This window comes from Arvicola amphibius, chromosome 3 (genome assembly GCF_903992535.2).
Source record: "Arvicola amphibius chromosome 3, mArvAmp1.2, whole genome shotgun sequence".
In the NCBI taxonomy this organism is placed as follows: domain Eukaryota; kingdom Metazoa; phylum Chordata; class Mammalia; order Rodentia; family Cricetidae; genus Arvicola; species Arvicola amphibius.
In genome coordinates this window covers 74,334,462-74,361,889 of record NC_052049.1, presented here as the reverse complement: position 1 = coordinate 74,361,889, position 27,428 = coordinate 74,334,462, and the positions used below count along the sequence as shown (strand labels likewise).

The window sequence follows — 27,428 nt, the reverse complement described above, 5'->3', positions numbered from 1 at the left end:
TTTCTTTTTGATATTTTAATGCAATTGAGATGTTAAAAAATATGGTAATTGGCTGCCTTGAGTAAAAGATCAAAGGTTCATGGAATACATAAGAATGATCATTTTAATGTCCCCGTTTTGATGATTTCCAACTTGCCTTCTCCATATGATTGCTTTGGGTTATTTATTGTGTTATAATGTATGAAATTATTATACACACAGATTATTATAAATATAAATTAATATCATAATTAATTTATATTAAATACAATATAAATTATAAATATAAACAGATTGTTATAATTTGTTTCATTAAAATCCACTTACATTTAAATCATTTTTACAAGCTCATAAATACAGCTATATAGTACATTATAACAAAAATTACACCACATATAAAGTTTTCATGAATTTTAGCATGATTCAAGATATCCAGAAGCCATATGCAGTAATTCTTACCACTTGTGATTATGTTCTGAAAAGCTTTGTCAAGTAATGTGACCAAATATTGAGCTATTGTTCTTAGAAGAGACGTGATATTAGTTCCCCAGAGCCTCTAGTTATGACCTCCTGTCAATTAATCAATACATAATCTTGGTTTATTCATTGTAGTTAACTTACTTTTGCTTCCTTAGCATTGAGCTCTTGGTCATCAGCTCTTAACTAATGCTCAAAGGAAATATGCTTAATATATGTGTTTTTCAGAAACACCAGAACCTTCTCATATTATACCATTATGCAACAACCAATGCTATGTTTCAGAAATTTTTAAACTATAAAATAACCTGTAGAAAAGCACAAATTTGAGGAAAACGCCACCTACTACTGTCCCACCAAAACTGTACTTGTTTACAACATGAGAGCAAAAAAAATGGAGTGTTTCTTTATTTAACTAGAGCTGGAACTTTTCATGTTGGATGAATTAAATGTTTCACTACTCTATATATGTCCATAAGTGCCTACAAAATTATTAGTAAGTACTGATTTAGAGATTACAAATAAATATTAATGAGTAAAAAAAGTCAAAAGGAAGAGTCCATAAAAATGAGAATTAGTTATAATTAACTGAATTGTATTTCAGTTGGTTAATGTTTTAATCAAGATCTCTTTAACACATGATCTCTTACCTCATCACTTTCTTGCACTAAAAGAAATAATAATAATAAATACTGGGAAAAGACATGTCCTTTTGATTTGAAGACCTTCTGCTACCTTCCTGATGCCCAGTTCAACAGAACTGTTCTGCCTTTGTATCTCTCACCAAGTGTAAGTCTCCACCGCCGCAGTCATTCACCTTTATCTGCATTATCCATCAATTCCAACTTTCTCACGAAGTTTATCTCAAGTTGGATGTTCTCAGTGATCTTCCTTTATACTCTCCATAATGTTAGAGTGTTAGAGTCTGCAATTCACAGCAAGGACTTACCATACTTAATATCTGGCTCCTGTAAAATCATGGCATGCTATGACCACCTACTGGCAACCTTCATTGTCACATTTCTGAGCCAGTATCTACATATATTCTGCACCTAGCTATTAGGTGGAAAATGAAAAGTCATCCTGAGAACTATAATAAATAGTTCCTTTTTTTTTTTTTTTTTTTTTTTTTTTTTTTTGGTTTTTCGAGACTGGGTTTCCCTGCAGTTTGTAGAGCCTGTCCTGGAGCTAGCTCTTGTAGACCAGGCTGGTCTCGAACTCACAGAGATCCGCCTGCCTCTGCCTCCCGAGTGCTGGGATTAAAGGCGTGCGCCACCACCGCCCAGCTAATAGTTCCTTTTTTTGCTCTAAGCTCTATAACTTGTATCTTCCATATTCTATAAACCTATAGATAACATCTTAAACTGATTTTAGTTATTTTCTGTCAAAGTCCAACTCCTACTGAACACTGATTCTGCCTGTTTGTCTTCTATACTTACAAATGTCGAGAAGAATTCACTATTGCATTCTGATTGATGGGCAGGACAGTAAATAACTCCAGGCTAAGAAGCAGTTTTAAAGCTGCCCATAAATGAAATGTTTATTTTTCTATGTGTCACCTGTAAGCTGGTTATCCATAAATATACTTTACTAAACTGTAACCAAATTAAGTCATATGAGAAAGAGTTGGAGCCTTTGACAAGATAAAGCCAGACTAAACTTCAGCTTCCTTCTGTCAACTCTCTACCCTGTTAAATTTCAGGAATTTGCTTCCCCAGTTGGCTGTCTCCTTTATCCTGCACACCACTAACTGACTCCATTTCCTTTTCTACTTTACATTTCATTTAAAAAAAATGGATGGACATTTTATAAGAAAGCAAGTGTGTTTGGTGGTTTTGTTTTGGTTTGGTTTGGCTTTTTGGACCATCTCCTCTTAGCTTTCTCACTACTAGAAAAATAAAAAGACAATATTTTATCTTCATCTCTTGATCCTGGCACACAAGTAGTGCACTTTGACCTTTGGCCTTTACGTCTTTATCAAGTTTATCTTTGAGAAAAGGTCCTTATTTCTCCTTTTTATTTTCTTGCCTTAGAGAAAGATAACTCAGAAGCTTTTTCTATTCAGAGACATGTTGGGTGGAGCAAAAGAGAAGACTCATTCATTTTGGTAGCATTTGCTTCTTTTCCTTCAGCTACTCCATCCTAACTGAGAGGACACAGTTTGTGTAAGCCCATTTGTGTCCTGGTTACTCGTTTTGCTGCTCTATCACATGGCATGATCCTCATATAGTCTGTTAATTAAAGCTTCATAACTTCCTCTATTACTTAAGCTGCTTTGTTAGAATTCATGTAGTTTTAGTTTTTTCTTGCTTCAAATGCTAACTCTTCTGTGTTATATTGTTCCAGTTTAGTTGCTACATTCAGAAATCTAAATGGTTTTTCGTCATTTGCAGGCAAAAAAAAAGTTTATCCCCTGCTTAACATGGCACAAAACTCCCCCTATGCAGGTGTAGAAAGTGTTAATTATATGGAATTCCTGAAAGAGATAATGAAGTTATTGTCATGCCTATTAGTTGATGATCTTCTGTGTCTTTAGCTTTGCATGCTGAAATACAATAGAAAGTCCCACCCTGAGGCCTTTCTTCTTCCAGATCGTGGAAATTTGTGCTTTGGGGTCTCTATTTCAGGGTGAGTTCTCTCCTTTAAAATTAAGAACAATAAGATGTGGCATACAGTCTTTTATTCAAATAAGAGGAGATAATTCCAAAGCCAGGACCAATGAATTATCAGTACCATTCTTGCTCTTGGGAAAAGATGGAGTTTTTGTCATAAATCCACAGAGACCCAGACTTTTCAATGTGCTAGACTTTAACATCTGCCTTTTTATGCACTTTAACATGCTCAGTACACCTCTGCTCTAACTTACGATGGAGTTCTGGTGATGGCTGAAACTTTCCGAAGTCTCAGAAGACAGAAAATTGATATTTCAAGGAGAGGAAATGCTGGGGATTGTCTGGCAAACCCTGCTGCTCCCTGGGGCCAGGGAATTGATATGGAGAGAACACTAAAACAGGTAACTCATACTTTGGCTTTATCATATGATCTTTTAAAAGAATGGTATATTTTTAAAAAGGTTAATTCATCTGATCATTAATGTCTATTACAATTTCCATGTTAATATATCAAGATTTCTACAATGTCAAAATATTTTAAGTAGAACCTCAATGTTTATTTCTTATGTGGATGTGTAGTCAAGATAACACTGCAAATCAAAAAAGGTCTAGAACCATGAAGGAGCTAGTGCAGACACGTTTGGTTGGCAAGGATTCTGGGCTCCCATAAAGTGGTTCAAGGTCCCAGCCCGACAGAGCAACTACCATTCTGAATGAACAGGTGGTTGTTGTAGGAAGTGTTGAAATGACAATTGAATGCTTCATTTCAACAATGACACTCACACCTGCTTACAACTTATACAACAGGAAGCATCATTAGCTTCATTAGCCATGAGGAGTCCAGGAAATATAAACCTGCTTTATAAAAGAAGAATAAATGTTTGTAGGAGCTAAGGACTGCTTCAAGATATCTTTAACTTTAGAAAAAAATATTAGTTTTATTCTTTTATACCCACAAAATAATAGTTTTCAAATAATAAGTATTGACGATATTATCTGTAAGAACTATTTAACTCCTCTGAAATGTGATAAGTTCAAAGCATAAGTTAAATGAATGGGAATCAAAAAAAATTTGGAATTCAATGTGCTTGGATATTTTCAAATAATGTATTTTTGGCCTTTTATATCTTAATTCAATATTAGTTAGAAGTACATTGTCCCTCATGAGAATTCTAGACACATAATCTGCTGTGAGGATACATATACAAAAGAAACTAAAGATTGACTCTAAGCAAATCCAGTTCTGTTCTATAAAGGATATCTCAATATTGGGGAAGAATTATGTTAGTTAAAATGAGAGCTTTATAATATGAAGAATTCATTTTCTAGGTGTAGAGAAAAATAACTTTTAATATCCTTCCATATTCCTCCTCCAGGTTCCATCTCAGCAACTCAATCCTTCAATAACATTCCACAGAGTTTATTGTAGTTTATAATCCCACAGTCATCTGTGGTCTTTAACCTAGCAGTGGGAAATTTCCTTAAGTGAAGCTGCAAATGTGTATGTGTATGTTTTCTTTTTCCTTCACAGGTTCGAATTCAAGGGCTGACTGGTAATGTTCAATTTGACCACTATGGACGTAGAGTTAATTACACAATGGATGTATTTGAACTAAAAAGCACAGGACCTCGAAAGGTGAGCTGCAATTTAACTGAAAAATAAAAATTGTTTTCTTATTTTACATGTGAGACTCTTAAAATATTATAGGAGAAATAAAGCTTGATGTTCTAAATTTCTATTTTTAAATGATGCTCTCAACTGGTACTTTCTTGATGGTTTATGCTGAAATAAATGCTTGTGTCATACATTATTAATGATGTGACAAAATGAAACAATTTCTCACTGTGCATTGTAACTCACAAGGAGAGCAATGTGGCAATGGGAACTTGGAAAACAAATTTTGGAAACAAAATTGACTCCACAGCAAAGAACGCAACATAGTAAGAATACCCATATATGGTCTGTGACTCATTAGAGTGCAAAGACAGGCCCTGGGAAGGAGTGGGAGTGGGTGTACTCCAAACATATTGCTGGTTCTGGAAGTGGTGAGGCCAACTTAAATGAACAAAGGGAAGCAAATGAAAGATAGTTACTGGGAAAAGGAAGGAGAGAAACACCTGAGTCCAGGAATGTGCTGGCATCATGGTCTTACACTTAGAAAACAACCTTGCATCATTTTTGCTACTGTGAAAAAGAAAGCTTAAAAGAGAAAGTGTTTATTCTGCTTACAATTACAGGTTACAGTTCATCTTTGACAACAAGTAGAGGCAGGAACTTGTGAAGTAGGTCACTTGATATTCACAGTCAAGAGAGAGACATCTGCATTGCCTGTTCATGCTCAGCTCAACCATCCCACTCATACACAGTTCAGAAGCCCTCAGTATGTACTAGTGCTGACTTTAGTGAGCTGAGTCTTCTCATATCAGTAAGACAATCCTCATCTAGACAATCCTCCATAGAGAGTCTGTTCTCTGGTGGTTCTGATTGTGTCAAGTTGACAATTAAAACTATCTATCACAGAAAAGCATCCTTATAGCTCCAGATGTGAGGAGTCATCATGTCTATCCAGCATGCCCAAAGTAATTTACATCAGAGCCGCCTTAAGTTACTCTCAAGACAGCTTTCTACCTGAGACATTTCTATGTGAAGTCAGGTATATAAGGTAGGCAAACAAATTGAACATTTATCAATTATAACTCAGAAAGAACTTTATATTTAAAAATTCCTTAGGATAGCTTTAATTTCAGCATTTACGAATACTAATGAGATTGATGTGCCTATTTTTACATGAAAAAATATCTATTCTTGTAGTGTGAAGCAGCAGGGCTGCGTCCCGCCACCCGGCCGCCAGCTAGCTTTACACCCGAAATAATTACACGGAAACTGTATTTTTTTAAACACTGCCTGGCCCATAGTTTTAGCCTCTTATTGGTTAATTTTCACATCTTTCTTTAACCCATATTTAGTAATCTGGGTAGCACCACGAGGTGTGGCTTACCAGGAGAGATCTTAACCTGCGTCCATCTCGGAGAGGAGCAGCATGGAGACTCCCTATCGAGACTGCCTGAAGCGTCTCCCCAACTCTACTTCCTTGTTCCCACAATTCTGTTCTGTCTACTCCACCTACCTAATTTTCTGTCTCTTAAAGGGCCAAGGCAGTTTTCTTTATTAATTAACCAATGAAAGAAACATAGATAACTCTCCTCCATCATATTCTGAAAAAGATAGTGTCTTTTTCCTCACACTGATCAATGTTTCTGACTTTATACACATCAGTACTGAGAACAGTCGATCACATAAATAAGCAGTACGAAATGTCAGCATCATGTTTCAAGACATTTCTACTTTAAGACATTTTGGAAATTGCTGAAAATCCTGTCCTAATCTCAGGCAAAAAGTCATCCAACAACTTTTGTGACAATCAAGTTAGCAGATTAAGCAGAACTGTGAAAATCAAACCATGTATGAGTTGGGAGGGGTAAAACATGACTGTAATCCCAGTGCTGGGAGGCAATAAAAACCCTATCCAGAGTTCAAGGTCATCCTCCACCATATAACCTACTGCAGGAGAATCTAAGCTGCATGAAACCCTATCTCAAAAATAAATAAATAAATAAATAAATAAATAAATAAATAAATAAATAAATAAATCACTGTAACATATTGATATCTACAAGTTATGGAATGATAGGAGAAAATTTTCAACTATTTGTTTTCTATAACTAAGCCATTATATTTTAATAAAATCAAAAACTTTTATATGTACAGTAAAAAAACTCTTCAACAAATAACTTTTTTTTTTCCTCATGGTTTATTTTTTTTTATATTTAAAAATTTCCATCTCCTTCCCTCCTCCTCCCCCTCCCTCCCCTCCTTCTCCCCCTTCTCTCCCCTCCTTCTCCCCCTTCCCTCCCCTGCCCTCCACCCATACCTCCCCTCCCTCCCTCTCAAGGCCAAGGAGCCATCAGGGTTCCCCACTCTATGCTAAGACCAAGGTCCTCCCAACTCCCCCCAGGTCCAGGAAGGTGATCGACCAAGCTGAGAAGGCTCCCACAGAGCCCATCCATGAAGAACAATCAGAGCCCAGAGCCATTGTCCTTTGCTTCTCAGTCAGCCCCCGCTGTTGGCCACACTCAGAGAGACGGGTTTGGTCGCATGATCCATCGGTCCCATTCCAACTGGAGTTGGTGATCTCCCATTAGTTCTGTCCCACCGTCTCCATGAGTGAACGCACCCCTCTCGTTCCTGACTTTCTCCCTCATGTTCTCGCTCCTTCTGCTCCTCATCGGGACCTTGGGAGCTCAGTCCAGTGCTCCAATGTGGGGCTCAGTCACCTTCCCCATCTGTCGCCAGGTGGAGGTTCCCTCACGGTCCTGACTTTCTTTCTCATATTCTCCCTCCTTCTGCTCCTCATCAGGACCTTGGGAGCTCAGTCCGGTGCTCCAAGGTGGGGCTCTGTCATTTTCTTCATCTATCGTCAGGTGGAGGTTCTATAGTGATATGCAAGAAATTCATCAGTATGGCTATAGGAACTGGCCTTTTCAGGCTCCCTCTCCTCAGCTGCCCAAGGAACTAACTGGGGGTGTCTCCCTGGAAACCTGGGAACCCCTCTAGGGTCAAGTCTCTTGACAACCCTCAGGTAGCTCCTTAAATTAAGATATATGCTTCCCTGCTCTCATATCCACCCTTCCTATATCCCAAGCACCCCATTCCTCCGAGCTTCCCCCGCTCTCCCCTTCACACTTTTCTCTCCCCATCTTCCCTTGGCCCAGTCTTGCCCAACCCTCAAGTTCCCAATTTTGCCTGGCGATCGTGTCTACTTCCAATATCCAGGAGGATTACTATATCTTTTTTGGGAGTTCACCTTCTTATTATCTTCTCAAGGATCCCAAACTTATAGGCTCGATGTCCTTTAATCATGGCTAGAAACCGAATATGAGTGAGTACATCCCATGTTCATCTTTATGGGTCTGGGTTACCTCACTCAGAATAGTGTTTTCTATTTCCATCCATTTGCCTGCAAAATTCAAGATGTCATTGTTTTTTACCGCTGAGTAGTATTCTAGCATGTATATATTCCACAGTTTCTTCATCCATTCTTCCACTGAAGGGCATCTAGGCTGTCTCCAGGATCTGGCTATTACAAATAATGCTGCTATGAACATAGATGAGCATATGCTTTTGTTGTATGATTGGGCATCTCTTGGGTAGATTCCCAATAGTGGAATTGCTGGGTCCTGGGGTAGGTTGATCCCGAATTTCCTGAGAAACCGCCACACTGCTTTCCAAAGTGGTTGCACAAGTTTGCATTCCCACCAGCAATGGATGAGTGTGCCCCTTACCCCACAACCTCTCCAGCAAAGGTTATTATTGGTGTTTTGGATTTTAGCCAATCTGACAGGTGTAAGATGATATCTCAAAGTTGTTTTGATTTGCATTTCCCTGATAGCTAGGGAGGTTGAGCATGACCTTAAGTGTCTTTTGGCCATTCGAACTTCTTCTGTTGAGAATTCTCTGTTCAGTTCAGCGCCCCATTTTTTAATTGGGTTAATTGGCATTTTACCGTCTAGTCTCTTGAGTTCCTTATATATTTTAGAGATCAGACCTTTGTCAGTTGCAGGGTTGGTGAAGATCTTTTCCCAGTCAGTAGGCTGCCTTTGTGTCTTAGTGACAATGTCCTTTGCTTTACAGAAGCTGCTCAACTTCAGGAGGTCCCATTTATTCAATGTTGCCCTTAAAGTCTGTGCAGCTGGGGTTATGCATAGGAAACGGTTCCCTGTGCCCATTTGTTGTAGAGTACTTCCCACTTTCTCCTCTATCAAGCTCAATGTGTTCAAATTAATATTGAGGTCTTTAATCCATTTGGACTTGAGTTTTGTGCATGGTGATAGATATGGATCTACTTTCATTCTTCTACAGGTTGACATCCAGTTATGCCAGCACCATTTGTTGAAGATGCCCTCTTTCTTCCATTGTGTACTTTTGGCTCCTTTATCAAAAATCAGGTGTTCATAGGTTTGTGGTTTAAGATCCGGGTCTTCTATACGATTCCATTGGTCAACTTCTCTGTTCTTATGCCAATACCAAGCCGTTTTCAATACTGTAGCTCTGTAATAGAGTTTGAAGTCAGGGATGGTAATGCCTCCAGAAGTACCTTTATTGTATAAGATTTTTTTGGCTATCCTGGGTTTCTTGTTTTTCCATATAAAGTTGATTATTGTCCTCTCAATCTCTGTGAAGAATTTTAATGGGACCTTGATTGGGATTGCATTGAATCTATAGATTGCTTTTGGTAGAATTGCCATTTTTACTATGTTGATCCTCCCAATCCACGAGCAGGGGAGATCCTTCCATTTTCTGGTATCCTCTTCAATTTCTTTCTTCAAAGACTTAAAGTTCTTGTCAAATAAATCCTTCACTTCCTTGGTTAGCGATACTCCCAGATATCTTATGCTATTTGTGGCTATTGTGAAAGGTGATACTTCTCTGATTTCCCTCTCTGCTTCCTTATCCTTTGTGTATAGGAGGGCAACTGATTTTTTGGAGTTGATCTTGTATCCTGCCACGTTACTGAAGGAGTTTATCAGCTGTAGGAGTTCTTTGGTGGAGTTTTTGGGGTCGCTTATGTATACTATCATATCATCTGCAAATAATGAAAGTTTAACTTCTTCCTTTCCAAATTGAATCCCCTTGATTCCCTTATGTTGTCTTATTGCTATTGCTAGAACTTCAAGCACTATATTGAAGAGATAAGGAGAGAGTGGACAGCCTTGTCGTGTTCCTGAATTTAGTGGGATAGCCTTGAGTTTCTCTCCGTTTAATTTGATGTTAGCTGTTGGCTTGCTGTAAATAGCTTTTATTATATTTAGGAATGACCCTTGTATCCCTAATCTCTCCAAGACCTTTATCATAAAAGGGTGATGAATTTTGTCAAATGCTTTTTCAGCATCTAATGAGATGACCATATGGTTTTTTTCCTTCAGTTTGTTTATATGATGGATTACATTAATAGATTTTCGTATGTTGAACCAGCCCTGCATCTCTGGGATGAAGCCTACTTGATCGTAATGGATAATTTTTCTAATGTGTTCTTGGATTCGGTTTGCCAGTATTTTATTGAGAATTTTTGCGTCAATGTTCATGAGTGAGATTGGCCTGTAATTCTCTTTCTTGGTTGAGTCTTTGTGTGGTTTAGGTATCAGGGTAACTGTAGCTTCATAGAAGGAATTTGGCAGTGACTCTTGTGTTTCTATATTATGAAATACCTTAAGGAGTATAGGTATTAGGTCTTCTTGGAAGTTCTGGTAGAATTCCGCATTGAAACCATCTGGTCCTGGGCTCTTTTTGGTAGGGAGGTTTCTGATAACAGTTTCTAATTCTTCGCGACTAACAGGACGATTTAGAGCATTTACCTGGTCCTGGTTTAACTTTGGTATATGGTATTTATCTAAAAAACTGTCCATTTCTTTTACATTTTCCAATTTTGTGGCATACAGGCTTTTGTAGTAAGATCTAATGATTTTCTGAATTTCCTCTGTGTCTGTGGTTATGTCCCCCTTTTCATTTCTGATCTTGTTAATTTGCGTGTTCTCCCTCTGCCATTTGATTAGTTTGGCTAAGGGTTTGTCAATCTTGTTGATTTTCTCCAAGAACCAGCTTCTTGTTTCATTGATTCTTTGGATTGTTTTCTGTGTTTCTATTTTGTTGATTTCTGCCCTCAGTTTGATTATTTCCAGTCTTCTACTTCTCCTAGGTGAGTCTGCTTCTTTTTTTTCCAGAGCTTTCAGGTGTGCTGTTAAGTCACCAAGGAGTGCTTTCTCCGTTTTCTTTAAGTGGGCACTTAGTGCTATGAACTTTCCTCTTAGCACTGCTTTCATTGTGTCCCATAGGTTTGAGTATGTTGTGTCTTTGTTTTCATTAAATTCAAGAAAGACTTTAATTTCTTTCTTTATTTCTTCCTTGACCCAGGTGTGGGTCAGTAGTTGACTGTTCAGTTTCCATGAGTTTGTGGGCCTTCTGGGGGTAGCATTGTTGTTGAATTCTAATTTTAATCCATGGTGATCCGATAAGACACAGGTGGTTACTAATATTTTTTTGTAACTGTGGAAGTTTGCTTTGTTACCAAGTATATGGTCAATTTTCGAAAAGGTTCCATGAGCTGCAGAGAAGAAGGTATATTCTTTCCTATTTGGGTGGAATGTTCTATAGATGTCTGTTAAGTCCATTTGGTTCATTACCTCCATTAAGTCTTTCAATTCTCTGTTAGGTTTCTGTCTGATTGACCTGTCCATTGGTGAGAGAGGAGTGTTGAAGTCTCCAACTATTAGTGTGTGTGGTTTGATGGCTGCCTTGAGTTCTAGAAGTGTTTCTTTTACATAAGTGGGAGCTTTTATATTAGGGGCATAGATATTCAGGATTGAGACTTCATTCTGAAGGATTTTTCCTGTTATGAGTATAAAGTGTCCCTTTCCATCTCTTCTGATTGATTTTAGTTTGAAGTCAACTTTGTTGGAAATTAGTATGGCCACACCCGCTTGTTTCTTAGGGCCATTTGCTTGATAAACCTTTTCCCAACCCTTTACTCTGAGTAGGTGCCTGTCTTTGTGGTTGAGGTGTGTTTCTTGTAAACAGCAAAATGTTGGATTCTGTTTTCGTATCCAGTCTCTTAGCCTGTGCCTTTTTATAGGTGAATTGAGTCCATTGATATTAAGTGATATTAATGACCAGTGGTTGTTAACTTCAGTCATTTTTAGTAGTAGAGTTTGTGTGTTTCCCTTCTTCTAGTTGTGCTGGTGAAGGGTCGCTAGATGCCTGAGTTATTGTCGGCGTTGTTGGACTCCTTGGTTTGTGATTTTCCTTCTATTACTTTCTGCAAGGCTGGATTTGTGGCTGCGTATTGTTTAAATCTGTTTTTGTCCTGGAATATCTTGTTTTCTCCATCAATGGTGAATGCAAGCTTTGCTGGGTATAATAGTCTAGGCTTGCATCCATGTTCCCTAAGTGTCTGTAGCACATCTATCCAAGCTCTTCTGGCTTTCATGGTTTCCATTGAGAAATCAGGTGTAATTCTGATAGGTTTCCCTTTATATGTTACTTGACCTTTTTCCTTTGCAGGTCTTAATATCTGTTCTTTATTCTCTATGTTTTGTGTTTTGATTATTATATGGCGTGGGGATGCTTTCTTTTGATCCAGTCTATTTGGTGTTCTGTAGGCTTCTTGTACCTTCATAGGAACATCCTTCTTTAGGTTGGGGAAGTTTTCTTCTATAATTTTGTTGAATATGTTTTCTGGGCCTTTGAGTTGTAATTCTTCTCCTTCTTCTACCCCAATTATTCTTAGGTTTGGTCTTTTCATGGTGTCCCAGATTTCCTGAATGTTTTGTGTTAAGAATTTGTTAGATTTGTTTAGTTCTTTAATCTGTGAGTTTATTTCCTCTATAGTATCTTCAGAGTCCGAGATTCTTTCTTCCATCTCTTGTATTCGGTTGGAAATACTTGTCTCTGAAGTTTCTGTTCATTTACTCAGAGTTTCCATTTCCAGTCGTCCCTCAGATTGTGTTTTCTTCAATACTTATACAAATCTTAAATCTGAGTCAAGATTTTACAGGCACAATGTATTGGTGTCATGTGACATTAAGGATTTACTACAAAGTGCTTGTATTGGGTATTTAGAAATCAAGGTTCCAGTGAAGTCACATGATGCATCATAAGCAGATGCTTCCAGCAAAACCTTGATTAACTACATATTTGATTTTGAATTAAGATGTGGTCACTGAAGGATCAGAAACTTCTTTTTTCTTCTTGTGCATCTCTCGTAGTCACTTACACTAGTACATCACTGCTTAAGAAGCTGAGTTTAGCCAGTCGTGATCTCAGCACTGGAAGCAGAGCCAGATTGATCTCTGTGAGTGAGAGGCCAGCCTGGTTTACAGAGTGAGGTCCAAGAAAGCCAGTACTCCATGATAAGAACCTCCATTTTTTAAAAAAAGAGGAGGAGGAGAAGAATGAAAAGACAATCTCTCGTCTGGACTTGATGTGATGGAGCCATATAATCTCAGAGTAGTAGGTTCTAAACATTGTGTAATGAGTGATACTTAGGATTCTTAACTTTCTCTTTTCTGTAGCATTGTCTACGAAGTCAAGAAAACAGATGTTAAAGTTAGCTTATAAAAACTGTTTTTCAACATTTGACTATTTGAGAAATATTTTATCTAATATAATATCTACAATTTATGGAAGCCCTGCTATGTTCCAAGAATCCAAACATGTTGTTCTATATATATGCAATTTCATAATCAGCCTATAACTTGGATTTTACTATATTTCTTTCTCTTAAATAAAAAATTATGTCCTAATAAGATATGTATCTTGTAGAAAAAAAATTGTATTCAAATATGTGTGATCCATGAACCTTTCAACATCATGTTTTGCCTGAAAAAAATCCTGATGGAAAAATTTCATTTTAAGAAAGCTAGGATATGCAGTTCATTTGGTGGTTAAAGAGAAGGCATGTGACATTGTAAAAGAAAAAGACCACTCACAGCTGGAGGAAATTATCACCAAGACAGGCTGCAGGGCGGATGTGAGGTTTAAAGTTAGTTTTAGAGATAGACGTTAGATAGCAGAGCCAACAATGGTAGGAAAGGCTTGGCAGCAAGACAGTCAAGGGCATGTATAGAAATGGCAACGACTTACCCAATGCTTCACTCCAGTCTATCACACGGACGTGCATCTGGAACTGTGGGGGATGGGGAGTGATGCGGTGCTATTGCACAATGCAGCTATAGGTTGATGACATCTCCTTCCTTGCCTACAGTCTGTCTGCTAATACATAGGAAACTTCAGGCTAAGGGATTCAAGTCAGAGAGTGAAGGAGTTGAGTAACATCTCATGAGCCACATTAGCAGGCTCCTTGAGAAAAGGAAGGAGAAACACATCCCAAGAAGAAATTCTGGGCCTCCATTTTCTTGGCATATTGCTAGTCTGTCTGCTAGCTACGGAGCTGACAGTGTTCCATTGACAACTAAAATTGTTAACTCCAAGGTAGGCAGAGGAAAGAGAAGCCACCTTCCATTTTAAGTATCAAACCTTGCAGAGCTTGTTGACTAAGCAGAAACTTTTAAAATGTAAAAGATGATATTTTATTTTACAAAACAGTAACTACAGCTAGTCAAATGGCTCAATAAAATTGAAAGACTATGAAGAGAAAACAGGAGGGAGAACACAGTGATACCTTCTGGGCTGTTTATACTGCTGAATCTTTTGTGGACTATCAACCACAGTGGTAACAAGAATTAAGTTTTCTAAAGAGGAACTTAAGTAGTGAGTTAAATCAATGATGCACAGATGGTTTCACACCCAACTGAAATCCAGCCAAGACTCTTAAAAGAAAAATAAAGTATGAAATGATGCAGGCTTTTTGTCTTTGTTTTCCCAGTGGCAATGATCAGCAAGGAGGTGTGACAAGAATATTAAATTTAAAATTGACCTAGCTAGCTAGCTAACATGAGAAACACTATGCTAGTGAGACTATGTGGAGTGTCTGAGAAGTGAGCAATCATTCCTGTAAGTTGAATACTTGCCAGTGAGGGAGCAAGCTTTTTTTTTATTAAAAATTTCCATCTCCTCCCCTCTTCCTCCCCCTTCCCTCCCCTCCCTTCCACCCATACCCCACACTCCCTCCCTCTCCAGGCCAAAGAGCCATCAGGGTTCCCTTCACTATGTTAAGTCCAAGGTCCTCCCCACTCCCCCTAAGTACAGGAAGGTGAGCAACCAAACTGACAAGGCTCACAGTGAGCCCGTCCATGCTGTAGAGTCCAAGCCCATCGCCGTTGTCCTTGGTTTCTCAGTCCTCCTCCACCATCAGCCACATTCAGAGAGTCCAGTTTGGTCGCCTGTTCCATTAGTCCCATTCCAACTGGACTTGGTGATCTCCCGTTAGTTCTGTCCGACCATCTCAATGGGCAAACGCACCCCTCACGGTCCTGACTTCCTTGCTCATGATCCCCCTCCTTTTGCTCCTCATCAGGGCCTTGGGAGCTCAGTCCGATGCTCCAATGTGGGGCTCTCTCATTTTCTCCATCCATCGCCAGGTTGTAGAAGGAAGCGGGGCTGCGTCCTGCCACCCGGCCGCCGGCTAGCTTTACACCCGAAATAATTACACAGAAACTGTATTTATTTAAATACTGCCTGGCCCCTGGCCCGTTATCTGTAGCTTCTTATTGGTTGATTCTCATATCTTCCTTTAACCCATATTTAGTAATCTGTGTAGCACCATGAGGTGTGGCTTACCAGGAGAGATCTTAACCTGCGTCCATCTCAGAGGGGAGAATCATGGCTACTGCCTGAAGCATCTCCCCTCTCTTTCCCAGAATTCTGTTCTGTCTACTCCACCTACCTAATTTTCTGTCTCTTAAAGGGCCAAGGCAGTTTTCTTTATTAATTAACCAATGAAAGTAACATAGACAGAAAACTCTCCTCCATCACCAGGTGAAGGTTCTATGGTGATATACAAGATATTCATGAGTATGGAAATAGAATCTGGACATTTCTGGCTCCCTCTCCTCAGCTGTCCAAGGAACTAGCTGGGGGCATCTTCCTGGACACCTGGGAACCCCTCTAGAGTCAAGTCTCTGCCAACCCTAGAATGGCTCCCTCAACTAAGATATATAATTCCCTATTCCCACATCCACCCTTCCTATTTCCCAACCATCCTATTCCCCCAAGCTCTCCCCGTCCTCCACTTCACACTTTTCTCTCCCCATCCCCCACTCCCCCATCCCACGCCACCTCCAAGTTCCCATTTTTTTGCCTGGCAATCTTGTCTACTTCCAATATCCAGGAGGATAACTATATGTTTTTCTTTGGATTCATCTTCTTATTTAGCTTCTCTAGGATCACGAATTATAGGCTCAATGTCCTTTATTTATGACTAGAAACCAATTATGAGTGAGTACATCCCATGTTCATCTTTTTGGGCCTGAGTTACCTCACTCAGGATGGTGTTTTCTATTTCCATCCATTTGCATGCAAAATTCAAGATGTCATTGTTTTTTACGGCTGAGTAGTACTCTAATATGTATATATTCCACACTTTCTTCATCCATTCTTCTACTGAAGGGCATCTAGGTTGTTTCCAGGTTCTGGCTATTACAAATAATGCTGCTATAAACATAGTTGAACAAATGCTTTTGTAATTTGATTGTGCATCTCTTGGGTAAATTCCCAAGAGTGCGATTGCTGGGTCCTGGGGTAGGTTGATCCCGAATTTCCTGAGAAACCGCCACACTGCTTTCCACAGTGGTTGCACAAGTTTGCATTCCCAACACCAATGGATGAGTGTACCCCTTACTCCACAACCTCTCCAGCAAAGGATATCATTGGTGGTTTTGATTTTAGCCAATCTGACAAGTGTAAGATGGTATCTCAAAGTTGTTTTGATTTGCATTTCCCTGATTGCTAAGGAGGTTGAGCATGACCTTAAGTGTCTTTTGGCCATTCGAAATTCTTCTGTTGAGAATTCTCTGTTCAGTTCAGTGCCCCATTTTTTAATTGGGTTAATTAGCATTTTAAAGTCTAATCTCTTGAGTTCCTTATATATTTTGGAGATCAGACCTTTGTCTTTTGCTGGGTTGGTGAAGATCTTTTCCCAGTCAGTAGGCTGCCTTTTTGTCTTAGTGACAGTGTCCTTTGCGTTACAGAAGCTGCTCAGCTTCAGGAGGTCCCATTTATTCAATGTTGCCCTTAATGTCTGTGCTGCTGGGGCTATACGTAGGAAGCGGTCTCCTGTGCCCATATGTTGTAGAGTACTTCCCACTTTCTCCTCTAACAGACAGGCAACCCATCAACTTGTCTGGCTGCTGTGGCAGGAAACCTGATTGCATCTTATTAAGCCAAAGCTCAAGATTTTCTGAACCAGGTCCATAGATCAATGGGATCTCCTTGGTTACGCCACTCCCCCCAAGGACTCCAGAGGGTGTGATTTACCACCCCAGGTCTTCAGAGGGTATGTTCCAGGGCTACTATTTTAGGAGTTCAGGAAATAATAATGGTAAAATTTCATTTGTTGAGTTAAGGTTGTGTGCTGAGTACTATCATGGAAAGCTAATATTCATTTCCACATTTAATCTTCATGACAGCGTGAAAATAATGCACATGCTTCTCAACTTATAGAGAACTAGGACCAAGAGAAACTAAGATGCCTGCTCAGGGAGAGTCAACTGCAAGAGGTGGTTTTGGAAAGAAAAGAAAACTCTGGTGGCTCCAGAGCAGCTCCTTCTGGCTACTGTGTAGCAACAATCCCCAAGCTGTAAGACATCTGGTGTAGAGATGAACTGCCTGTAGCAGTTCTCCAAGGCACCGACATTAGCAGAATATCCTTCTCTGCCAAAACACCCATCCCAGCCTTAGTCTGCTAGCCAAGTCTACTAAACACACAGGAGATTTATTTATACACTATACTATATCTAGTGTTGTATCTGGGTAAAGCGGTTACATTTGAGGAAATTTAACCTCCCAGATTCTAAAGATAAGTTTTTTTTCTGACATATATTACAAGTTTAGTGACTTAAATGTTTCCAGATTTTTTGTCTGTTAATTTAAAATCATTTTCAATCCTTAGGAGAGCATTTCTAATTAGTAGTTTAACAGATGAGATCTAACTAACAAATGTTAGTTTGTTTTTTAAAAGCATGTTGGAATAAAATAGAAAGAGAAACAACTCTAGCTCAAATCTCAGCAAGTTTTTCTGAAATGATCTGTATAATACATAATATTCCAATAAATCTCCAATAATGTTTCAAAAGTAAATAAAAGCTATTTACTAATTTAAATAAAATTTTTGTGAAATCCACAATAGACTGACTGTACTTCTTTCTTTTTTCGTTGGAATTACATGTATATATAAAGCAAAAAAAATTGACCTTTAATTTGTTATCTTAATTTCAAATATTTCTGAATCGTTTACTCTTTTGGAAGGGATCATCATGCAATATTTCAGAGACTCACCAATCAGTGTAACTATTCCAAAATGACCTTAGATCCCTGGTTCTTTTCCCAGTGGGATTCATTAATAAAAAAAAAAAACACTCTTCTGTAGCACGAATAATAAAAAACCCAGAGACAGATATTAGGGTTCAAACTGAAGATCAGAAAAGCAAAATCAGCCAAGCCACTAGACAGCTCTTATCTCTTTGAAATCCTCATACTGAAAGGGAATGAATTCCTGTTTCATCCAGCCTTATATTCCTCTCTAGTGCTGGGATTAAAGGTAGGCCCCACCACTGTCCGACCTCAATGGCTAACTAGTGTGGCTGCTGGGATTAAGGGTGTGTGCAGCAACTGCCTGGTCTGTACAGTTGATTAGTGCGGCTGCCTTACACTGACCTACAGGCAAGCTTTATTTATTAAAACACAAATAATATACCACTATACTCACCTTGCTTGAAAATTGACTGCAGCGATCTATAGATTTGACTTATGTTAATGGAATGCCCAGTTGTAAAACCTTCTATTCGCATACAAACCTGTCTATGGAAAAGAGAATTACAAGAAACCATTGAGATTTTTAAAGTAAATATGGGAATTGAAGAAAAGGGTGGTTTCAAAATCATTTTTAAGCGAAAAATTTTTTACAGACTTGATACATGTCCTTTAGCAATGGATATACATGGACAACTGAACGTGACTGTGGAATTTATAGGTATTATAATTTCTAATTGAAATCCTTTTGCTATACCTATTCTTCTTAAATTATGTCTGCACCACTTGTAAATAATTATCTCTCTTTAACAATATTAATGCTTTGTTTGAATATATTCTTGCCTACTAATAAGGCAGTTAAGACACTTGACAGAGCGAGAGAGTTTTGCAAACCAGAGTAGATCAGACATTGACTGCAGACCCATGAGCAAGTACACACATTTTTATGGGGGGCCTGAGCTTTATGAATATCATTAAGAAATAAAGCCTGCCAAAGCATTACATGTGCACTGACTTTTGGAAGCCATGCAGCATACAAGCAAAAATATAAGGATTCAGTATCGTACAAGCTTCAATTATGAATACTCACATTACTGCATTATAATCTTAGACAGTTTGTTTAGACTTCACAAAGGATATTCATATCATAAGCACAGACAATAATAGCAATAAACTCAATAACATTATGCATACTAATTTTAGCAGGCATAGAATAATATACATCATACAGAGATATGCCCAAGAGCAGCATTCTTTGTATAGTAGCCTTCTTTATCCTCCAATGGTAGAAGTCAGTCAGTGCATCCTCAATTTCCAGTAATATCCCACTTTCATACTTCATCTTCAGGTACTAACTGCTTGGTTTATTTTATATGGAAGTATTCAAAATATATAAATGAGAAAATAATATGAACTGTGTTTTAGTTAGAGTTTCTATTGCTGCGACAAAACACCATGACCAAAAGCAAGTTGGCAAGGACTTACACTTCAGCATTGCTGTTCAAAACTGAACCTGGACAGGGACTCAAGCAGGGCAAGATCCTGCAGTGTAGGAGCTAATGTGGAAGCCTTGGAGGGGTACTTCTTACAGACTAGTTTTTCCTGGCTTGTTTAGCCTGCTTTCTTATAGAACACAAGACCAATAGACTATGGATGGCACTACCCACCATGGGCTTGATCCTCCCCCATTAATCACTAATTGAGAATATGCCTGGATCTCAAGGAAACATTTCCTCAGCTGAGGCTCCTTCCTTTCTGATAACTCTAATTTGTGTCTAGTTGACACAACACCACCAATACAAACTGTTAGATTATGAATGTGTGTGATGTGTGCAAATAATGAGTGCAGGTATGAGCAGCTGTGCATGAGTACAAAAGCAGAGGAAGACCTGAAGAATTCTGTTCTTTCACGCTACACGTTATCTCCTTGAGATAGGGCCTTCCTATAAACCTGGAGCTGCATTAACAGCTAATAAGCCCCAGTCATCCTCCTGTCTCTACCCATCTTCCACAAATAGGGGTGCAGAGCCGTGCAATGCTTTCTCCATGGCTGGTAGGCCTCTGAATTTAGGCTCTCCCACTTGCTTATTGAGCAGTCTTGCCAACTATGCCATTTTCCTAGCCCCAAATACTAAGATGTTTAAAGTGGAAGCACAAATTGAAATGTAAGCTTTAAATAATGAAAATATTGCACATTAACATCCATCTGTGATGCAGTTTGCATTTCAGAAAATGAATTCTCATATAGTACTTACATGATATCAAGTCAAAACATACTTCTAGATTGCTGTTTGCAAATAAATTTCTTTTACATAAACTATGGCTGTTTGCTTTACTGTATATTCTTCGGTTTTCTTGATGAAGTTGTAGAAATTATTGCTGCCCCATCTCACTAGATGAGAAGATCAATATGCCCAAGATTTTATCCGTGTTTCTTCCATTCAGAAAAAATGCTTCCCTCTACTATTCCATAACACTGAATTTGCTAAACATATATTAAGGCAGTATCTTTAACACTGAGAAAACTGTCTCAGTAGGTGTAACTTAACCATCTACAATGCAACCATTATCCTTAAGGCTCTAGGAATATCAGAGAACAGAAAGCAGAAAAACTGCAAGAACCAGAGGACCAGGACACCTGCTGTGAGACTGTGTCTTCTGTACTTGACAGGCACCCTGATTCCATGAACTCTCAGCAATATGGTTGCATGATCAACATAATGACAGTACCAGTTATCATGCCAGCATGGACAGGGGAAGTCCACATAGCTTGCCCATTGATGAAAAGATGTAGGTGGTCCATACTTGCTGAGAGAAAGAGAATCAGTTTCCTCCAGAGATGTCCAGTCCCAAGTGGTCAGCCTTTGACTCATGCCCATATAAACAAAGCTAAAATGATTCAGGGGGTTGTGTATATGTGTGTGCATCCATGCTACATTAATAATTAAAGAAGAAATCAAGAATTAATTCTGGAGGACACTGGAGGAGTCAGTAGAGGAGGGAATGTCGGGTGATGTAGAGGAAGTGTTTCTCTATTAAATTTTCAAAAAATACAAAATTATCAATTTTCAAAAGACAGTTCCTAATGTTCCTGAGTTTTAGGTTTGTTTGGCACGCTCACTAGTTTGTCCTAGTGGCTGCCACAGGGAAATTCCAGGAGCACTTTATGACGAGTTTTCAATTAGCTTCTCTCTCTGGCAGGTTGGCTACTGGAATGATATGGATAAGTTAGTCTTGATTCAAGATGTACCCACTCTTGGCAATGACACAGCAGCTATAGAGAACAGAACAGTGGTTGTAACCACAATCATGGTGAGTTTTGGTGTATGCTTTCTAGTGTTCCATCTTGTCCACAGGCAAATTTAACTCCCTGGCTGTGATGAGGGGATACAAGCTGAATCTTAGTTGTGACTTGAGTGCTCTGACCCATCCAAAGCTCCTGAGGCTTTGAACAACTCTGTCCCAAGCTTGGACACACTCAACTCTTTCATTACCCTTACTTGTGTTACTTTTCATTGCAATGTTTTTCTTGAGGGAAAAATTGACTCAGATGTTAAAAATTGAGACTGTGAAACTGAAGTTGGAAATGTTTGAAATTCTCAGACCGCAACAATGAATAATGAATTTGAGGAAGCCAAGCTCCAATCGAATCCTAAAGCCATCAGGTGGAAATACCATATTCTCAGTGTTTTCAAAAGCATTAATGAAATAATCATCAATGGTGTTTAAATGGTTGTTTCATCATGGGAGAGTGATCTGTCTTGTCTGTTTCTAATTACAAGGATGTAAATGTGAAAATTCTAATGGGTACTTTTTATATAACCGAATGCTTGATAAATTGATTTTGTTTGATATTTGTTTTTAATGTAAAAAGACATTTCCACCCATTGACTGTTTTTCTCATTTACATATATAATTGAACAAACTTCTGAGATCGAGGAAATGTGAATATTTCATTTGACCATATAATGAAATGTACCATGCTCTAAATTTTAAGGCTCCTACTTAAAGGAGTTCTTGTGGATTTGCCTTTTAAATTATACAATATTCTAAAGGCAAATATGTCCTTTACAGTTGGTGGTAGTCAGAGATCAAAAGTCGGTGACTGTTTATACCTTATTTAAGATCACAGATCCTCAGCTAATATTTTCTGTAGGCAAAATATATTATCAGTTATTCATAGAAACTCTTACTTTAAATAAAATGAAAGTCTTTGCCTAAGTTACCTTTTAGTTTACATAATTTCAATTTTAGTTTTAGTAATGTCAAAATATTTCTAAAATTAACACTGAAATCAAAACATGAAATTACCAAAATAGAAGAATTCACCTATTGCAATCAGCTATACCTGGTTTGGGTAACCAGTTAGCAATTTAATGTAATCTGACAAGCCTTGATTTGGAAGTTGATTATTTTAGAATGCAAACCCACCAACAGTAGTGTTTGTATGAACTTTCTGACTTAATTGTGTAATATTTGCATGGGAGTTGAAAATCAGGATATATATACATATATGTATGTATGCATATATATTCTTCCTTTAAAAAGATGCAATAATGGAAATTTATACTTCAGTACAGTCCTCCTCTTTTCAGCCTCTGATGAAGAATCCCATTTTAAGAAATTGACCAAGAAAGACAAGAGTTCCACGCTGTTCGACTATTCCTAACTAAGGCTCGAGTCTTGTTCTCCTGAGTAGTAAATTTAAGCTTATTTTTCATGTGGGATTCTTCTTGGATAACCAACTCTGGACTACCAGAAAGCAGTTTTTAAATCTCTCTGTGTGTGTGTGTGTGTGTGTGTGTGTGTGTGTGTGTGTGTGAGAGAGAGAGAGAGAGAGAGAGAGAGAGAGATACTTTTGTGAGTTATTAGAACAAAAAATTTTGTTCCTTAGTCCTTACCATTCTCAAAAAAATAGATGCTGAAAAAGAATATAGTAGTGATTCTGATATTCCTGTTCCCATGTCATAAAATGAAGTCATTGTACATGATCAGCTCTCTAACGGTAGATTTCTTCAAAGTAAAACTCTGAATTTATGTGCTTGTTTTCTGAATATATATAGAATTGTTTACTTTAGCACCTTTTGAGATGTTGCCTCTTCTGTGAAATGAATGTATGATGTATATTAAGAGTGTAATGTGCAGTCTTCTTCTCTTGGCCTGTTAGAAATGATGGTACTTGTAATTCCTAGTGTCAAATTACATAATTGATTTTCCAAGCACGGCTAGTCTTCAGGAAGCATGGTATCAAAAACTAAGTAAAAATGTGACTGAAAATAAAATATATATACTTCATATATATATGTAAAATTCTGTTTGCTTGATAGTGATGATAACAATACTTTTGTTATCAAAATAGTGTATAGGAGTAGTATTTGTCTTTTATATAACTGTCATCTTCATTTAAATCATTTCCCTGATATTTTCAGCTCCATAACTATTCCATAATACCAAAACAAAAAACAAAAACCAGACAATTCTACAACACCCTTTCTTAAAGTGTTTATTGAATCTGATTCTCTTTAAAGCATTAGCTTAGGATCTAGGACAATCACCTCAGCTCACTTACTTAAAAAGAAGTATGATTACCTTTAGCTGATTAGATAAGTGCATGCAACCCCCCACCCCCATATTCTATTGAAAAACTCAATACAGATGGAGTTAGCTAAAGGTTGCAATGAGTCTGATACAGGGATCTAGATACTGAGGAAGCTAAGAATGAGCTCTGAAGAGCACAGAATTACTGTCTAAAAGGTGTGGTGTTGCTGAATTCACTTTGTCTTCCCTGTGTATGCTGTGTTTATATGCTGATTTACTGTTGTGATATATGTTATTGTTAAATAAAATTCATTGAGAAATCCAGTTATACATTCAGAAATATTTACTGAACGTCTGTTATGTTCCAGGAACAGAGTTAGACACTGGAAATATGACAGAATTAACTCCTGCACAATGAAATTTATATTACAGACAAAATAAATATGAAACATAATTCATGATTACAACAACTCTCAATACAAAATAAAATGTGCTATTATTATTTTTATGCTGTTGAAATTTATTTTTCCTTGCAACTGCTGTATGTCTATAATGGATTTTCATGTTCAAGATGAATTTATTCTACTTAAACACAACTATGTCAAACATACTGACTACAAAAAGGCTAATCTAAATAGGAAACCATTTGCAATTATCCAAACTTCTATTGTTAATTCTTACTGACTAAAATGAGGTAAAAACCATAATATTCATGAGACTGGGGACATAGAGATGCCATTTTCTGCAGACAAATACCAACTGTAAACAAACAACATCAGGAAACCAAATCTAAACCTTACAAATAGGAGAAGTATAACTATTGTGGTTAAAAAAAAGTCTGCAGACTTGCGGTAGGGGAGTCCTTTTTGTATAAACTCAGAAGCTCCTCAGATACAGAACTATCTAGGAAATAAATCCATTCAAGGGAGAACACGCTTCACTCTTGAGTGCTTTGGGCTATGAGTTAGTAATTCCTATTGTATGTTATTTAGCTAAGGTGATATTCTATACTATCTAACGAATACACAATTCTCTAGGAAACATTTCCATAAAGCTAAGTTTATTCACTGTAGCACCACAATTGTCTTTCAAACATGAACTAATTTTTTATAATTTCGTCTTCCTTAGTTTACATTTTTATGTTAAAATGTTTTCTAATTATCAGAATTACGTAAAAAATTTTAGATATTATATATATACATGTATAAAAAGCATACATATATTAATGATATATATGTTTGTAGATATAAAATGCATCAGAAATAGAAATGTTTTCATTTTCTTTGCCATACCAAATATTAATTCCCCCTTCCTCCAAAGGGTTTGTACCAACAAAGTTTTAGCTTGATACTGTGACCCTTAAATTTGCTCATTTCTTTCTTTCTTTTTTTTGTTTTGGGGTTTTGGTTTTTCAAAATAGGGTTTCTCTGTGTATTCCTGACTGTCCCCAAACTTGGCCTGTAGACAAGGTTGATCTCAACCTCACAGAGATCCGCCACCTCTGGCTCCAGCGTACTAGGATTAAAGGCATATTCAACCACAATCTGGCTAACTCATTTATTTCTAAATTCATTAAGAGCTTCATTTCCATTTTCTTTAATTTCCTCTCAGGACTAAATTATCAATATCCTTTAAGATTTGTTGGAAAGAAGCAAATGACCACAGAGAAAAGTATGAATAAGATTCTAATTTTATTATTTTTCCCAGTTTCAATAATTTTATAATGGTTGTTTATAATGATGAAATTTATCAATAATACAAAACAACACTTCAGTAGGGAAATGTATTCTATTGATTATATTAAGTTTAATTGAATTCAGATTTAAAATTATTTTAATTAATTTATGGCAACATTTTCATAAGCAAGACCTAGTGTTGCAACTTCAGACACAGTTTGATTCTCTTCCTTAAGTAATCCAGAATGTGTAGAACACCATCCATCACAGGATTTACCTTAATGAATGATTCGCTTTGAAGAAGTAATTTTAGCAGAATTATCATCCCCCAGAGCAAAGTGGTTGGCAATAAAGAAGCAAGAAGTTAGTTTTCTCTCTTCAGACATTCCCATTGTTAATCATAGATGAACAGTGAGATTCTGCATGGCTACTTCACAAAGATGTTCCACAAAGCCTTGACCCCAGTAACCTCACAGGGCTTATTTTATATTGCCTTAGTAGTATTTGGTATTTTATTCACCTGTAATAACCCTGAAACTTGATAGGTTTATCCATGTGCAAAGCTTTAAAAACTACCAGCAGCTAATTTGTTACAAAAGAGGCTGAGAGCTAATGATTAGTGACTCACATGGATTTGACATGAAAGAATGGAAACACACTCAAGAATTTGCTAAAGGTTTATAAAAAAAAGTCCCCAGCCTTCCTTTACCTTTGCTTTCCCTATCCCTTAGCATGTAGTCATTTTGTTTTCTTTTGCTGTATGCATCTCTGAGACTGAATGTCATCTAGGTAACTGTTAAATAGAATCTTCAATAAGATGAACAGTTTTCCAACCTTAGTTGGCATGTTTGGCAGGAAACAAAGACTTTAGGAGAGCAGTTGTACAGAAAGAATTGGAAAAAAATGAAAGAGAATCATAAATAAATATTTCACTCTCACATATCTGCCACAGACAGATAGCCTGTTTATTTACCATTTACTTTCATTTTGAAGGTCTGAATCAATATAATCCAATACTACCTTTTAGTCACACTATTCCTATTCAGTAAGAAAATGATGATCAGGAGGACAGGACAGTTACTGCAATTAAAAACATTTTCATCTATTTTCTTTACTCAAAATATCATAAGAATTACATTACCTGATGGTATTGAAATACATTTCTCTAATTTTGTTCCCTCTCTTGTTAAATCATATGAAATCCCAATTAACTGCAAGTGTCTTGATAGATATTGTAACAACTGCAAGAGTTTCCAGATGTTTCAAAATTAAAAACCTGACTCCCATTTCTGTCACCTATTAACTAAATGAAATTGAATATTCACTTTTCTGTGACTCTCAAGTTTCCTGCCCACTTAATGAGACATGCTAACTTCAATATGCAATGCAAAATGTAACTCAAAGTATATAGCTCAAGAACTCAGCATTGCACCTAGCACAAAGAAAGCTCAAAGTCAGGAAGAGAAATTACTTTTTTTTACAATAAATCTGCAGTTCCCACCACTGGTTTCCCTTTACTTTTATCACAAAGAATTGACAATCATCTTGATCACAAGGAGATGAAGGACAAATCATTTTTCTGTTACTATCTCTACCTACCTGTAAATTGCCTGGCACAAAGCAGGTGTTTAATAAATGCTTGATTAAATAATGAACTTCAAGTTTTCCATTAAGTGAACTATTCACCATGTTAGAAGAATTGATTAGATTATGGGCAAGCCAAAAAATTCATGCAAAATTAATGAAGTAAGATGCTTAATTGTGGAGTAAAATTTCTAAATGTTCAAGTATTCAAGATCCTTTAAACTTGACCTTCAGCCTTAGTATCAAATGAGAGGACTAGCATAGCTCACTCTACTGGATATTCTAACTGTTCAGATATAACTCTCATATTTTACACGTTATTTTATATGTGTGGCTTTTGCTGTTTTACATATAATCTTCCATAGGTAAATTAGGCCTTTCTAAAAAGATGAAAAGAATTTGTTCACAAAACTCCTAAAACTGTATAGTTAGAAAGTCATTCCTTTGCACAAATTTTCATGATCATATTCATAGTTTGAAAAACATGTTGAGCTTTCATACAGACCTCTTTCTAATGAATAATAGTCAATCTTCATTAAAGAAGGGACAAACATTTACCTTAATTTTATTAAGGGAAAATTT

The 27,428-nt window shown here is 37.3% G+C and overlaps 1 protein-coding gene across 1 annotated transcript in view; it reads left to right on the top strand.

Moving 5' to 3' along the window:
- Gria4 (glutamate ionotropic receptor AMPA type subunit 4) overlaps positions 1-27,428 on the top strand; it is a 364,384-nt gene that overhangs the window by 277,574 nt on the left and 59,382 nt on the right. Inside the window, 3 exon segments of the mRNA XM_042054761.1 lie at positions 3,302-3,469; positions 4,600-4,704; positions 21,250-21,360. Of these exon segments, the coding sequence (XP_041910695.1) occupies positions 3,302-3,469; positions 4,600-4,704; positions 21,250-21,360 (384 nt within the window).